We start from the raw sequence: 16,846 nt of genomic DNA, 5'->3' as shown, positions 1-16,846 counted from the left end.
AGTCAGTAAATTGGAGGATGGCTGAGAGTGACTTTTGGTAAGATGAAATGATGGCTCCTAGTCATATGTGAATGCCTGCAGTCAATTTGAGAGGTAAATCTACGTTTCGAAAGAAATAGATTAATCAGGGACAGTCAGCACAAATTTATTAAGGGAAGGTCGTGTCTGACTAACTTGATTGAAATTTTCGAGGAGGTAACCAAGAGGGTCGATGAGGGCAGTGCGTATGTTGTAGTGTATGGATTTTAGCAAAGCTTTCGGTAAGGTCCCACATGGCAGGCTGGTTATGAAAGTAAAAGGTCATGATATCCAGGGCAAAGTGGCAAGTTGGATCCAAAATTGGCTCAGAGGCAGGAAGCAAAGGGTAATGGTTGATGGGTGTGTTTGTGACTGGAAGGATGTCTCCAGTGGGGTTCTGCAAGGCTCAGTTCTAGGTCCCTTGCTGTTTGTGGTATACATCAATGATCTAGACTAGACGTATTTACCGAGGCATATGAAAGCATGGGCCTTACGCTAAACATTAGTAAGACAAAGGTCCTCCACCAGCCTGTCCTCGCCGCACAGCACTGCTCCCAGACATCAAGATCCACGGCATGGCCCTGGACAACGTGGACCACTTCCCCTGTCTCGGGAGCCTCCTATCAACAAGAGCAGGCATCGACGATGAGATCCAACACCGCCTCCAGTGCACCAGTGCAGCCTTCGGCCGCTTGAGGAAAAGAGTGTTTGAAGACCAGTCCCTCAAAACTGTCACCAAGCTCATGGTCTACAGGGCCGTAGTAATACCCGCCCTCCTGTATGGCTCAGAGACGTGGACCATGTACAGTAGACACCTCAAGTCGCTGGAGAAATACCACCAGCGATGTCTCCGCAAGATCCTGCAAAGCCCCTGGGAGGACAGACGCACAAACGTTAGCGTCCTCGTCCAGGCCAACATCCCCAGCATTGAAGCACTGACCACACTTGATCAGCTCCACTGGGCAGGCCACACTATTCACATGCCAGACACAAGACTCCCAAAGCAAGCGCCCTACTCCGAACTCGTCCACGGCAAACGAGCCAAAGGCGGGCAGAGGAAACGTTACAAGGACAGCCTCAAAGCCTCCCTGATAAAGTGCTACATCCCCACTGACACCTGGGAGTCCCTGGCCATAGACCGCCCTAAATGGAGGAAGTGCATTTGGGAGGGCGCTGAGCTCCTTGAGTATCGTCGCCGAGAGCATGCAGAAATCAAGGGCAGGCAGCAGAAGGAATGTGCGGCAAACCAGGCTCCCTGCCCACCCTTTCCCTCAACGACTATCTGCCCCACCTGTGACAGAGACTGTGGTTCTCGTATTGGACTGTACAGCCACCTAAGAACTCATGCTAAGAGTGGAAGCAAGTCTTCCTCGATTTCGAGGGACTGCCTATGATGATGAGACTTGAATATAGGGGGTATGATTAAGAAGTTTGCAGATGATACAAAAATAGGTCGTGTGATTGATAATGAAGAAGAAAGCTGCGGACTGCAGGAAAATATCAATCAACTGGTCAGGTGGGCAGAACAGTGGCAAATGGAATTTAATCCAGAGAAGTGTGAGGTAATGCATTTGGGAAGGGCTAACAATGAAAGGGAATGCACATTAAATGGTAGGACATTGAGAAGTGTAGAGGAACAAAGGGACCTGGGAGTGCATGTCCACAGATCCCTGAAAGTAGCAGACCAGGTGGATAAGGTGGTTAAGAAGGCATACGGAATGCTTGTCTTTAATAGCCGAGACATAGAATATAAGAGCAGGTGGGTTATGCTTGAACTGTATAGAACACTGGTGAGGCCACAGTTGAAGTACTGCATGCGGTTCTGGTCAACGTATTACAGGAAGGACGTGATTGCACTGGAGAGGGTACAGAGGAGATTTGCGAGGACGTTGCGGGAGTGGAGAATCTTAGCTCTGAGGACAGATTAGATAGGCTGGGTTGCTTTTCTTTGAAACAGAGGAGGCTAAGGGGAGACCTCATTGAGGTGTATAACATTATGAGGGGCCTAGATATAGTGGATAGAAAGGGCTAGCCTTAGTAGAGGGGTCAACAACCAGAGGGCATAAATTTAAAGTAATTGGTGGAATGTTTAGAGAGGATTTGAGGGCAAATTTCTTCACGCAGAGGGTTATGGGGGTCTGGAACTCACTGCCTGAAAGGATGGTAAAGGCAGAAACTCTCACCACATTTAAAAAGTACTTGGATGGGCACTTGAAGTGCCGTGACCTACAGGGTTACGGACCTAGAGCTGGAAAGTGGGAATCGGCTGGATTGCCTCTTGTTGGCCGGTGCGGACACGATGGGCTGAAATGGCCTCCTTCCGTGCTGTAAACTTCTATCATTCTATGATTCTACCTGAAAGAAAAAAAATTGCAGGACTACGTGGAAAGGGCGGGAGAGTGGGATTCGTTGAAGTGCTTTTGCAGAGAGCAGGTATAGGCTTGATGAGCTGAATGGCATCCTTCTGTGCTTTGAATGTCAGACAGTGGCTCATAGGTAGCACCCTCGCCTCTGAGTCATGAAGATTGTGGGTTCAAGTCCCATTCAAGAGACATCAGCACAAAAATCTAAGCTGACACTCCAATGCAGTACTGAGGAAGTACTGCACTGTCAGCGGTGCCGTCTTTCAGAGGAGACATTAAACCTGGGCCCGTCTGCTTTCTCAGGTGGACGTAAAAGATCCCATGGCACTATTTTGACCGGTGACCTGGCCAATATTCATCCCTCAATCAATGTAACAAAAACAGATTATCTGGTCATTATCATATTGCTGTTTATGGGAGCATGCTGTCTGCAAATGATTACATTACAACAGCGACTACACTTCAAAAAGTACTTAATTGGCTTTAAAGCACTTTGGGACGTCCATTGGTTGTGAAAGACACTATATAAATGCAAGTCTTTCTTGCTTTCTTCTTTCTTTAACCATTCTATGATTCTACATTCAAAGGGCCAGAAAGAATGCTTCTCTGAGGAGCCATTCAGTAATACAACTCTATCTGATATGGCCAATATCCATTGAAAGAAAAATGAAGCTCCAGTATGGTACTGGATGAATCCAGGGTGCTCAAGATCTAGTGTTGCCTGATTGGTTACATCCATTAGGATGTCACCACCATTTTTGCCACACGACTAGGGATGGGGTCAGCAAAGAAGTCGATATCATTGACTCATACAACACAGAGGAGGCCATTCGACCCAGCATCCCTGTGCCGACTCTGCAAAAGAGCTATTCTAATTAGTCCCATTCCTCCTGCTGAAGTCCCTCATCTCTGGAACCATTTCAATAAATCTCCTCTGCACCGTCTCCAAAAGCCATGACATCTTTATGCCGTGGGATTCTTTTTTCTCTTCCATTTTTGACTGCCATTCTTTAATTCCCATTGCCTTTGCAAAAACTGCCAATGAGCTTATTATTTGCTTTTGAAGCTCGTTAAAGGCGTTTTTTGAATGTTTGTCCCTCTATTGTGACACTCCCCTTTAAATGGTGCTGGGCCTTTAAGTGTCAGATACGTGTAATTTCCCTTTTTGGACACTAAAGTGCTCCCTAGATTCATCCCAGTCTATACATGAATAGTTTGTTTACAAAAGGAGTTTACAGGCAGTATTTGTAAGACTTCATCTTGGAATCTTCCTCTACCTGACTATACAGACTAAGAAACCATTTTCCCCAGTTCCCATTTTGAGTTGACAGTAAGAAATGTTGAATCTGCTCCGAGAAATTACTTTTTTCCTCTGTATCCTTCAGTTGACAACTTTGAACCCTGAATCTCCATCTTCCTGACAGCAATACCAATGAAGAATAATCTAGTCTCTGTCAGCGGCTAGTTTGGTCGCTAGGGGATTCTTTCTCGACATCAACAATGGTCTGTGTAGTAGAAATCCAACATTACATGGCATTTACAGCACAGAAACGGGCCATTCTGCCCAACTGGTCCATGCTGCTGTTTATGCTTCACATGACCTTCCACCCACCCCTCTTCATCTCACCCTATCAGCATCTCATTCTATTCCTTTCTTCCTCATGTGTTTATCAAGCTTCCCCTTAAATGTATCTATGCTATTCACCTCAACTCCTCTATTCCACATTCTAACCACTCTCTGGTAAAGAAGTTTCTCCTGAATTCCCTATTTATGGCCCCTGGTTTGGGTCTTCCCCACAAGTGGAAACATCTTCTCCACTTCTAACCTATCAAACCCCTTCATAATCTTAAAGACCTCTATCGAGTCGCCCCCTCAGCCTTCTCTTTTCTCGAGAAAAGAGCCCCAGCCTGTTCAGTCTTTTGTGAAAGTCATATTGAATAGTAAGTGATAAGAACAAAATATTAACGTAACATGCTAGGAAGAGCAAGTCAGTTTTCAACTAGTGCAACAGAGTGTGCAATTAGTTGTTGTATTTTTGCTAGCAGTGCATAACAACTGCATGCTCAATCATACTGCTTGGAAACAGGCCAGTTTTGTGATCCATTCAGTCGATTTCTTATTCAGTGCAAGTGCAATTTAGCAAGGTAGGTCCATTGTTTATATTGGGATGTGTTGGTCTCTGGGAATTAGCCCTTCTGTCACTTAAACAAAGATAAATGACTTCTAATACTTGTGATTAAGTGGATAAAATCTATAAGGCACGGCTAAGTGACTCCTCGAGAGTTAGAACTCTCACTGTCAAAGGGCCCAAATTTCCCCAGCCGCCTAGAGCGGCGTTGTTTGCCATGGTGCGCCGACTTCGTGGGGCAAAAAACGCAGCAAAAATTTACCTTTTAATTTGGCCGCTCCTTCATCGGTCTGGTCCCGTGGCGTAACGCTGCAGAGACTGCGGGGGGTGGAACTTCGGCTGTGCTTGCTCAGCGCAGCTGGCAGGGGGACAGGGCTTGGGCCCAGCGTCTCCTCGAGTGCCGGCAGGGGGACGCATGTCCAATTCAGTGTGCCCATATGCGCAATGCGCGTTTCAGCGTGCGCTGGAGCAGGAAGCTTGGCAATCGGCCAATTAAAGGGAGAGCGTCCTCAGTGCCTCAGCAGCATTGGCAATGGACCATATATAAAGGTAAGGTGTGAATAATGATTTTTGGGTGGCTGAGGGAGTGGAAAGGAGTGCTACATAGGTGGAAGAAAGGTGAGAACTGTGATTTTTCAAGATAACCTGAGTGTAAGTCCAATACACCAATGACACAAGACCGTGCAACAAGAACAAAGAATTTTCTCCATGAGGAAGTGGAGAAACTAGTGACTGTCATTGAGGACAAATGGCTGGAGCTGGATATCAGTAAGAGAGGTCCCACAAAAGTTCCACCCAAAGAACTGAGAAGACGATGGAATCTAGTTATAGAAGAATACTCCACAAGGGTGAATACTGCAAGATCTGGAAGTCAATGCAAAAAGAAATTGCAGGATGTTGGTCAAGTAGTGAGTGTAAGTAATATTTTCATCTTTAAATGGAATTGCAATTGTAAATGTGACCATCTGTATGTGTCCCACCCATCAAAAGTGCACCATGTGGGAAAAGTTTTATTTTCATCTTTGCAGAAAAAATTGGCCCACAACAAAAGGGAAAGACTCAGAACAGGAAGAGGGCAGCCAAATCTGCACCAACTGTCACCCCTGGAACAGAGGGTTGCTGCCTTGCTGAGTTGCACCGGCAGAAAAAGAATCAGCTCTGTACAAGCTGGACCCACACGCAAGGGTGAGGGTAAGTCATTAAAATGCATCGTCACCCTTCAAATCAACCTGCTGACTGACCTGTTACACGTGAGACTACTCATGCCACCCATCCTGCCCCCTCCTGTGCTGCTAACCAATTGACTGTTTTGTTGTATTTTGCAGAAGACAATCTTGAACATCCTGAAGATCCACCAGAAGATCCAGATGCGTGCGCTCCAGACCAAGGCGGGGGGAGGGGTCCATGGAAATGTGTTCACGGGAGACTGCTGATCGTGATATGGATCAATCCATCGTACAGGGCATCACACTGCCAGAAAACTCCATGAGCTCCGCGGCGACATTCCATGGTTTCACACCTCCCGAGGTTGCGGGTCCCAGTGGCGGTGGTGAAATGCATGTTGGAACACCCAGTCCCCCACCGTCCCAGCCTGCACCTCACACTGGAGGGGTGTCACTAGGCAGATCCATGGCGAGGGGAAGGAGAAGCTGACCAGTCTCTCCTGAGATACAGCCTTCATCAGATGTTAATCAGGTTATGTCATTGGGTGAGGAGACCAATGCCCTTACAAGATCACTCGTGGCGACAGTCAGTGGGGTGCGTGATGAGGTAGTGACACTGTCGGGAGAAATATCAGCACTGAGACGGGAACTGAGGACGGGCATTTCAGAGGGTATGTAAACGATCGCAGATGCCATGAGGGAACTAGCTGCTGCAATAAGGGCACAAAGGCCGGATACTCAAATGCCAGTCCCACTTCAATCCACGCACCAGCCACCGGTGAGATCCAAGCCGGGCCCCCAACCCCCCCCACACCATCACCGACCCTATGAGGAAGTGCACTTTCCCCGAGATGTGGGTGAGGGATGGGTGCAGCCTTTCTTTGCTGTTGTTGATGTTGTTGTTGTTGAAGTACATTGTAAACTTTTCAATAAAAGATATTTTGCATTAAGCACGAATCATGTTCCATTATCACCACACAACATTTAGGAACAACTGTAAAAAAAAACACCCCTCACCTACAGTCATGCCGCTCCTAGCCTTAGCTGAAGGGCTAGCCAGTGCATTCTGCAGTCGGCAAGTCGGTAAGGCAGGACTGCTCTATTTTCAGTAGCTGATTTATCTTTCCTTTATTTTTGCTGATGTTCTGAAGATGTTGTGCTGAAGATGTTTTGATCTTGTGCTGATGCTGTGAAGGTGTTTCGTGCTTTAGAATCCTCTAACTTACCTTCCCCCCCGCCACCCCCATCTCTGGCTATCTGCGCTAATTTCTTAAATATAGGTAAGGTTTATCTGTGCCTACAAAAGTGGCCACATACACTGGCCTAAGTTAGTTTGGAATAACTTTTAGCTAGCCAAATTTGCTTCTATGGTCAAAACAGGCATAAGTGGCTGGTCACGCCCCCTTTTGGAGAAAAAAAAACGAAACTAAAAAAAAAACCTAACTAACTGAATTACACTGGAGCAAGTTAAATGGGGAAATTTGCGATTTTTAAGTTACTCCAAAAAAAGTTACTTGCTCCAAAAAAAGCAGGGAACCCAAAGTCCCTGTTTCCCTCCATCACATACATTGTGCACTGCAGTGGGTGGAGGTTAAGTGAGGAATCATTTGATCTCATTAGAAATTTAATCCATTTGTGATGAAAAGAGAAATCTGCACAGAGAATCTAGTTTGCTGTATTTCCGGGAAATTATTTATTGCCTTCCTTTTTGATGTTGATGATGATTAAGGGATTTATATTTGAAAAAGAGAAAATGATAGTTACCAGCATAAATTAATTACAGCTGCATATCCAGTGTCTCAGATTGTACTCAACCATCTAGTCATGGGCAATATTAGCTGAATCTGATGCAATGTTGTTTTAACAAAAGTCTGTGGGATTGAACTTCATGGTCCGGATAAGGCCCGTTACTGCTGTTTTGTGGCGGCCAGACGGCGGAATCCAATGGCTGCTGATTTCTGATCGAATGGCCACCGCAAGCTAAATTAAGCAGGGGTGATTTTCTGGCGGTCCCACTTCCGCTTCGCTGTTGCCGAGCAGTCGTAAGTGCGTCATCAGTGCGCGCACTGCCAGGACCCCCTACCTCCGTCCACATTCAGCCTGAAAAATCGAATCCCCGCCGAGTGGTGCCGCCGACAGCTTTCTCTGTCGGTGCACCTCCTATTCTGACTGCGAGCCCTGGATACACGCCGGCCAATAAAGGCAAGGGCCCACTGCCGCAGCTGCCATTTAATTTATTTGCCAGCCAACTTCAAAGTCGGCTGGACTACTGTACCCCCGAGTTCAGCCGGGCCGCCAACAGGCAGCATGGCACCCCCGCTCTTGGATTTAAAGCAGGGGAGGTACGTGATGATGTAGATGCGCAATGCCACTGAGTGAAGGCGGTGGAAAATCCGTCCCCATTTCCACTTCTCACCAGCACTTACTGCCGCCCTTCCGCCCCCCACTATGACCGGCTTCTGGTCCGCTCCGAAACAAACGACAAACAGATGAAAATCAATCGAGAACCCGCCTCATCGGACCCAACGGTAAAAACATTTTAAAAACGGAATGTGCGCCAGCTTTCTGGCGAGCATGAATTTCGGCCCCTGTATGTGTTGTAGACAGATTACAATGTCTGTCATATCCAAAGTATTCTAGTTCAGTCTTGGACACTGGGCCCCATTAGGGACAATATTGGGAGAGGCAGAGATGTAGCACATCAAACAAGAGGATTTAACTGACTGTTTCACTTAACATAGGCGGCCGGGGGCAAATGTGGGTGGATCGGTCCTGCTGCCTGCCCCCGGTCGGAAAGGCCTTACTGCCCGATTGCCGTCTCTTAGGCAACGGGCCTTAAAGAAGGGGGCAATCTCCCCACCACCCCCTCGTAGTCCTTGAGCCACTGAAATGGCCATCTTGGTAGCAACTATGGCACTTTTCCATTACTACATTTTCAAAAGAGATTGTTCAACATATTTGTGGTCAGTTGAGAACAGGGCCATAGAACGGGATCAGAGTTATTAATTTACAATTTGAAACAACTCTATAAACATTAGCGAGGAACATTAGATGTTTAGGCAGCTGGTGTAAATTCTTCTCTGGCGTTAATGTCACAATATGGGAAAGGATCATGTACATGCAGAAACTGCATTCAAATTCTACACAACTACAAATACACAGAGGGCCAATCCTGACCATGTCGCACCATCTCCCACTCCAACTCAGTCGACCCAATTTGAACCTAATCTACCCAGCAAAAATGGGACGTGTTCAGGTAGGACACCTGATTTAAACCCTGCCTGATTTTGCGCTCCATTGACTGATTTTAGGTTAAAATTCTGTCAATTATTTCTGCAACATCAAAGCGGTGGGATTCCTTTTCATCTGTACTCTTTAACAATTTAAAAACAAACACAAAGCCACTAACCCACTACTTTCTGGATTTACCCAACTTCTCTTTTCCTCCTTGCAACAATGTTCTGCACTATGGAGTTTCACCTGGATTTCTCAATGAAACAAAACTTAATGAAAAACCAGCTTCTCATTGTGATCCCCTGAGATTACAGCTGATGATGCATTAGCATTGACATGAGCAAGTATGTAACTGTACATTATAAGTCGCACAGGGGAATGGTAGCACAGCGGCTATGTTACTGGACTAGTAATCCAATGGCCTGGACTAATAATCTCAGTGACAAGAGTTCAAATTCCACCAAGGCAGCTGGGGAATTTAAATTCTGTTAATTAAATAAATCTGGAATTAAAAAAAAAAAGCTAATATCAGTAGTGGTGACCATGAAACTATCTGATTGTTGTAAAACACCATCTGGTTCACTAATGTCCTTTAGGGAAGGAAATCTGCTGTCCTATATGTGACTCCAGACCCACAGAAATGTACTTGACTCTTAATTGCCCTCGGAGTTGCACCAAACAGGAGCACACAGACTGCAGCGGTTCAAGAACATGGCACACCACCACCTTCTCAAGGGCAAGTAGGGATTGGCAATAAATGCTGGCATTGTCAACAATGCCCATATCCCATGAGCAAATGAAAAAATTAGAATGAGTGGACCTCAAGTTCTGGCACTGAATTTTGTTGGCTCATCCAAGCTTTGGTGGTTTGGTTGTGATGGTATGTTCCTCATCTAATCTTTACATCATCATCTTGAATTTATATAGCAGCTTTAACGTAGTCAAACATCCCAAAGCACTTTGCAGGAGCATTATCAAACAAAATTTGATACCGAGCCACAAAAGGAAAATTTAGTACAGGTGACCAAATGCTTGGTCAAAATGTTAGGTTTTAAGGAGCATCTTAAAGGAGCAGAGAAAGGTAGAGAGGCGGAGAGGTTTAAGGAGAGAGCTTGGGGTCTCGGCAGCTAAAGGCATGGACGGCATTAGTAGGGTGATGGAAATCAGGGATGCACAAGAGACCAGAATTGGAGGAGTGCAGAGACCTCAGACGGTGGTAGGGCTGGAGGAGGTTACAGAGATAGGGAGGGACGAGGCCTTGGAGTTGAGCCCAACGGTGAGAATTTTAAATTTGAGACATGGTCAGACCGGGAAGCAATGTAGGTCAATAAATACAGGGCTGATGGGTGAATGGGACTTGGTGTGAATTAGGATAAGAGTTAGAGCGGTAGAGATTTGGATGAGCTGAAGTTTATAGAGGGTAGAAGATGGGATGCCAGTCAGGAGAATTTAGCTTCCGGATCATTAGTCCAGGCTTCTGGATTACTAGTCCAGTAACATAACCACTATGCTACCGTACCCGACAAATGTAAGTACCGTTCCAGACATGTAATGGAAATACATTAGCCATGTGAAGAGCGCCTGAGATGAAACACACTCTTACCGTAGCGTACAAGGCACAGTAGATGCTCAAAGATGCATCCTTCGATGGAAAGGACCTCCGTGCGTTTGCAATGACCTCAGGGTTCCCAGTGCAGATGCGTTCGTTAGTTATAAAGCGAGAATGGGAACGGCAATCAGTTCCTGTGTAATTAGGTTTGCAAACGGTTATAAAGTATGGGGTTAGGCTCCCTGTGACCACTTGGCCCGCGTTTACAAATATATCCGTAGCAAACAGTCCAAATGCAAACACACCTAGTGGGGAAAAAGAAACACAAAACTCATGAATAGATGTTACTCCTTTTTGTGATGTGAGATTAAGCTACAACACTGCTTCACTTAGCCACTTAAACGTGTGACATCGACCTCAGCTATTTAGCTTAACCTGCCTTTCTAATTAATTTGCAGGGCATTTCCATTTTTCAGACCAATGCTTTATAGCAGGGATGTCCAATGTGTAGGAACTGGGGGCCACTGTCACAATCAATGAGTGGACCACATGATATTAAGCAGAAACCAAGCCCCGATTCACAATGCTACAAGTTTCCCATGCACAAAAAAATCATAGCTCCTCCAGACACAATTGGCCCGATTTTAACCCCAGGTCTGAGTTAAAGTTACAGTCGGGTCTCAATGATGTCTTTGGGCTGCAACATGCCTATGCAAAGAAGGACCCTGTTGGCTCCGGGCATGTATCCTTGCTGCCTGCTCAGGAGAGCAGGTTAAAATTGCAGGTGTTGCGATCATGGTGGCTTTTGGGCATGTAAGAGCTGGGGTGATTTTAACTGCCCAGCCACCATGTTTTTGCTGAGCGAGTAGGGTTAAAGTTGCCCCCAAATCACACAATATCTGCACAAGAATCCTAAGCCTTCACCCGCCCCATCAACATAAAATACGACTCCCATACACAGAGAATGTAAGAACAATCTTTGCACAAAGAAAAACACCCCATATACAAAATATCTAAGTACCCCATCACAAAAATTCCCAAGTTTCCATTCCCAAAAAAGTCATGTCCTCTCCCTGCTCCTTTTCCCCCATTCCCCATCTCTCCCCTCACTCAAAGCTCAAAAACCTGGACGTCTCAGCCTAAGCTTTTTAAACTTCCCGATTCCTGCAGAAAAAAGCTGCTTTTTGATTGTTTTTTTATTCATTCTCAGGATGTGGGTATTTATTGTCCATGCTTCATTGCCCCTGAGAAGATGGTAGTGGGCCTTCTTCTTGAACTGCTATTCTTTGGAAGAATTTAATACAACTGGGTGGTTTGCTAGGCCACTTCAGAGGGCAGTTAAGAATCAACCATATTGCTGTGGTCTGGAGTCACATAAAGGCCAGACTGGGTAAGGACGACAGATTTCCTTCACTGAAGGACATGAGTGAACCAGTTGGGTTTCTATAACAATCCGAGAGATTCATGGTCACCAAGACTGATACCAGCCTTTAATTTACAGATTTTTAAAAACTGAATTCAAATTCTTACAACTGCCACGGTGTGATTTGAACGAATTGTCAGCCGAGCCTCAGTGGGTAGCACTCTCGCCTCTGAGTCAAAAGGTTGTGGGTTCAAGACTCAACTCCAGAGACTTGAGCACAAAATCCAGGCTGACACTCCAGTGCAATACTGAGGGTACGTTGCACTGTTGGAGGTGCCGTCTTTCAGATGAGACATTTAAACTGAGGCCCCATCTGCTCTCTTAGGTGTAGTCCCATGGCACTATTTCAAAGAAGAGCAGGGGAGTTCTCTCTGTAGTCCTGGTCAATATTTATCCCTCAATCAACATCACTAAAAAAGAACAGATTATCTGGTCATTATCACATTGCTGTTTGTGGGACCTTGCTGTGTACAATCTGGCTGCCGCATTTCCTACATAACAACAGTGACTACACTTCAAAAAGTACTTCATTGGCTGTAAATCGCTTTGGGACATCCTGAGGTCATGAAATGCAAGTATAAGTGAAAATGTTTCTTTCTTTCTAATTCACCAATTATGAAGCAGACTGTTCCCTGTCTTCCAGGCCTGGGAAGTTTACAGAACTAAAGCTCAACAGAAATATAATCAGCTTTGCACCCAAAGTGAAAGGAACTGGCGGGAGGCGGGGGGCGGGGGAGGTGTGCAGGCTCAATAAAAGGAACTTGTTGGCCAGATTTAGCCTTTAGACTGCATCTTGATCACTCCCACTTCACAGCACAGCCCAAAGGAAGCACTGTTAAGCATCAGTTTTGCTGCACTCATTTCTGATTCCGCAGTTGAAAAAAAAGAGTAATCATTGACACGGATTGAGGACATGGCGTGGGGGAACACCCTAAACAAACATAAAATGGTGGAGCAACTGAGCGCGGCCCCCCCCCCCCACCCCGGCGTCCACAATTTTCAACTGCCGGCCGCCAATTTTTCAGGCGAGAAAAGGGCAGCTGGTAGGGGACCAGAGCAGTAAAGCCTAAGGCCTTCGGGACAGGCACAGGAATTGAAGGACTGGTGCCAACAGAAAGGTCACTGGAGAAATAAGCACAGATGGAAGCTAATGATCCCATCGGTGACAGCAGTTCTATGAATGGGATGTATTCGTATCTCACAAGCATTGTAGATGCAGAAGTGTTATAATATAAAGAGGTAAACCATGCCTGGATTTCACCAACATGAATGAGGTATTCTGATGAATCTCTGATCACTTGATTCTTGTTACAATCCTAAGTACTTTGTCACTTAAATCTGGAACACCGTACATTCCTGGTAATTACTAAGTGTTATTTAATTTTCTTATGTGAAAGATTAACCCGGATACTGTGTGTGTAACGGAACTACCCATATACAGATATATGGAAGGTGCTGCTGCCACCATCTGGAATGCATTCCTTTTACATGCAAAATATAAAACGATTTGAGCAATTAAGGGTGGGTAATTAAGCTTGGCTGATTTGTGTTATTCTGAATTAAAATGAATTCAGGATAGGGGGAGTCTTTCCATTCGGTAGGTAAATCTATTGAAGGACTGTTTCTTTGTTTAGTATATAACAATGAGGTGAGGGGAAAGACCAGACTCCATTAATAGTATGTGACGAGTCTGATACAGTGGGAAATTGGAAGGTTGGAGAACATTTGTGTATCAGTGATCATTTCAAAGTGTCAATATTGTGAATTTGATATTGTGGTACAATGTAGAAAGGCCGTTCAAGAGCATTCATTCTAAATAGCCTGATGTGAAAACATCTAGTTTTGCTCTTGCTTCTTACTCAAGCCCCCGATTCTAATCCTCTCTTTGTTTGCTCATTCAGGCCAAACTCAACAATGCACAATATTGGTGCCCTCAAGGTGAGCATCAAAATATACATCTATACTATTACCAAGAACATCCATTTCCAGCTCCATAATACTACCCACCTTCAACTCTTATCTCAATCTGCTGCTGATGAATCCCTCATCCATGCTTTTGTCATCTTCAGGGTTGGCTTCTTCAACCCTTTCCTTATTCAGCCTCCTGAGCCCCACTTTACATAGATTCCATCTTATCCAGAACTACATCCGATCCTAATCCAGAACTACATCCGATCGTAATCCAGAACTTCTCACTACCTCACACAACATCCCACTCACCTATCCCCCTGTCCTCACCAAACTTCAAAGCGAAAAGCATTATCATGCCACTTGTAAGTGGTGTCACTTTTGTGAGATCTAGCACCTGTCCCCGCCTTGTTCACACGAGATCAGAGGTTATGCTGTTGCAAAGGGCGCGGGGTTGCTGGCATTTGGACGTGGGTAGTGGTGTATATCTCCACTGAAAGAATTTGAAAAGAAATTGACAGAAAGAAAGGGCAATTGATACTAGATCAACTGTTAATTTTAAATCTTTGATTAATAGATTTTGTTAATCAAAGGTATTAAGGGATATGGAGTTAAGTCGCAGTTCAGCCATGATCTCATAAAATTGCAGAACAGGCTCGAGGGGCTAAATGGCCTCCTCCTGTTCCTATTTGTAAGAATTATTCCCACAGACATTGCAGTATGCAGCCCTTCTAGAACTTGTGACTTTATTTATCGCAGAGCTCAGAAACAACCACCTCCCCCTCTGGTTCTTTTGCCAATAACTTTAAATCTGTGTCCTCTTGTTACTGACCCTCCTGCCATTGGAAACAGTTTCTCCTTATTTATTCTATCAAAATCCTTCATAATATTGAACACCTCTACTAAATCTCCCCTTAATCGTCTCTGGTCTAAGGAGAATCTAAATGTGGATAGAAATATAAACAAGAGAAATTCAGCTGGTCTAATTATTTAGAATGTGTTCTAAAATATAAAAGTAGTCTGATTTGTGAGTGATTGTCCACTCACTTGTTGTCTCCTCAGTTGTATCTGGGTTCAGCTCTCTTACCCTACTTGCTAACGGTAGGAGGCCAACTAGTATATAGTGTACACTGTTTGTGCTTTCAAAGTTGCCTCAGAAAATGTTGCTTTACCTTGACTTTGATGTTTGATTAAAAAAAACACTTCAAATGATCTCAACCACATCTATTAATGGGTTGCAAGGGGTTATTTAACTGAATTAATTTTCCATTGATACAAGGGAGCAGGCTGAAAAGTGACATGTCCTGGCATGATTCACCAATGACCAGTTTTGCAGTTGATGATAAAAAATTGTTCTGCAAGTTGTAGGCACAAATGAATGATCAGTGTTGTACTTGCAACCAGTTGCATAGGAGTGTGATGGCTCTGGGAAATCTCATGAGTATCAAACTCAAGTATCTCAAGAAAAATATATTCCAGTGAAAAAGAAGGGGGGTAAGAGAAGGGATAACCAGCCATGGAAAACCAAGGAAATAAAGGAGAGTATCAAATTAAAAACCAATGCGTATAAGGTGGCCAAGGTTAGTGGGAAACTAGAAGATTGGAAAATTTTAAACGACAGCAAAGAATGACTAAGAAAGCAATAAAGAAAGGAAAGGTAGATTACGAAAGTAAACTTGTGCAAAACATAAAAACAGATAGTAAAAGCTTTTACCGATATATAAAACGGTAAAGAGTGACTAAAGTAAATGTTGGTCCCTTAGAAGATGAGAAGGGGGATTTAATAATGGGAAATGTGGAAATGGCTGAGACCTTAAACAATTATTTTGCTTCGGTCTTCACAGTGGAAGAAACAAAAACCATGCCAAAAATTGCTGGTCACGGGAATGTGGGAAGGGAGGACCTTGAGACAATCACTATCACTAGGGGGGTAGTGCTGGACAGGCTAATTGATCTCAAGGTAGACAAGTCCCCTGGTCCGGATGAAATGCATCCCAGGGTATTAAAAGAGATGGCGGAAGTTATAGCAGATACATTCGTTATAATCTACCAAAATTCTCTGGACTCTGGGGAGGTACCATCGGATTGGAAAGCAGCTAATGTAACGCCTCTGTTTAAAAAAGGGGGCAGACAAAAGGCAGGTAACTATAGGCCGGTTAGTTTAACATCTGTAGTGGGGAAAATGAAGCTATCATTAAGGAAAAAATAGCGGGACATCTTGATAGGAATAGTGCAATCAAGCAGACGCAACATGAATTCGTGAAGGGGAAATCATGTTCAACTAATTTACTGGAATTCTTTGAGGAGATAACGAGCATAGTGGATAGAGGTATACCGATGGATGTGGTGTATTTAGATTTCCAAAAGGCATTCGATAAGGTGCCACACAAAAGGTTACTGCAGAAGATAATGGTATGCGGAGTCAGAGGAAAGGTATTAGCATGGATAGAGAATTAGATGGCTAACAGAAAGCAGAGAGTCGGGATAAATGGGTCCTTTTCGGGTTGGAAATCGGTGGTTAGTGGTGTGCCACAGGGATCGGTGCTGGGACCACAACTGTTTACAATATACATAGATGACCTGGAAGAGGGGACAGAGTGTAGTATAACAAAATTTGCAGATGACACAAAAATTAGTGGGAAAGCGGGTTGCGTAGAGGACACAGAGAGGCTGCAAAGAGATTCAGATAGGTTAAGCGAATGGGCTAAGGTTTGGCAGATGGAATACAATGTTGGAAAATGTGAGGTCATCCACCTTGGAAAAAAAAACAGTAAAAGGGAATATTATTTGAATGGGGAGAAATTACAACATGCTGCGGTGCAGAGGGACCTGGGGGTCCTTGTGCAAGAATCCCAAAAAGTTAGTTTGCAGGTGCAGCAGGTAATCAGGAAGGCGAATGGAATGTTGGCCTTCATTGCGAGAGGGATGGAGTACAAAAGCAGGGAGGTCCTGCTGCAACTGTACAGGGTATTGGTGAGGCCGCACCTGGAGTACTGCGTGCAGTTTTGTTCACCTTACTTAAGGAAGGATATACTAGCTTTGGAGGGGGTACAGAAACG

The 16,846-nt window shown here is 44.7% G+C and overlaps 1 protein-coding gene across 5 annotated transcripts in view; it reads right to left on the bottom strand.

The window, feature by feature from the left end:
* The window catches only part of plppr1 (phospholipid phosphatase related 1), a 164,032-nt gene that overhangs the window by 27,552 nt on the left and 119,634 nt on the right, over positions 1-16,846 (bottom strand). For 4 of the 5 annotated variants that reach the window (XM_070888365.1, XM_070888362.1, XM_070888364.1 and 1 more), the window contains exon 5: positions 10,511-10,761. In XM_070888365.1, coding sequence (XP_070744466.1) covers positions 10,511-10,761 — 251 coding nt within the window. The remainder of the gene's footprint in view (positions 1-10,510; positions 10,762-16,846) is intronic. The other variant, XM_070888366.1, reaches the window with a different exon arrangement.

The sequence above is a fragment of the Pristiophorus japonicus genome, chromosome 1, assembly GCF_044704955.1.
Source record: "Pristiophorus japonicus isolate sPriJap1 chromosome 1, sPriJap1.hap1, whole genome shotgun sequence".
NCBI lineage: Eukaryota > Metazoa > Chordata > Chondrichthyes > Pristiophoridae > Pristiophorus > Pristiophorus japonicus.
The sequence above is the reverse complement of the archived record's forward strand: the minus strand, read 5'-3'. Positions and strand labels throughout refer to the sequence as shown.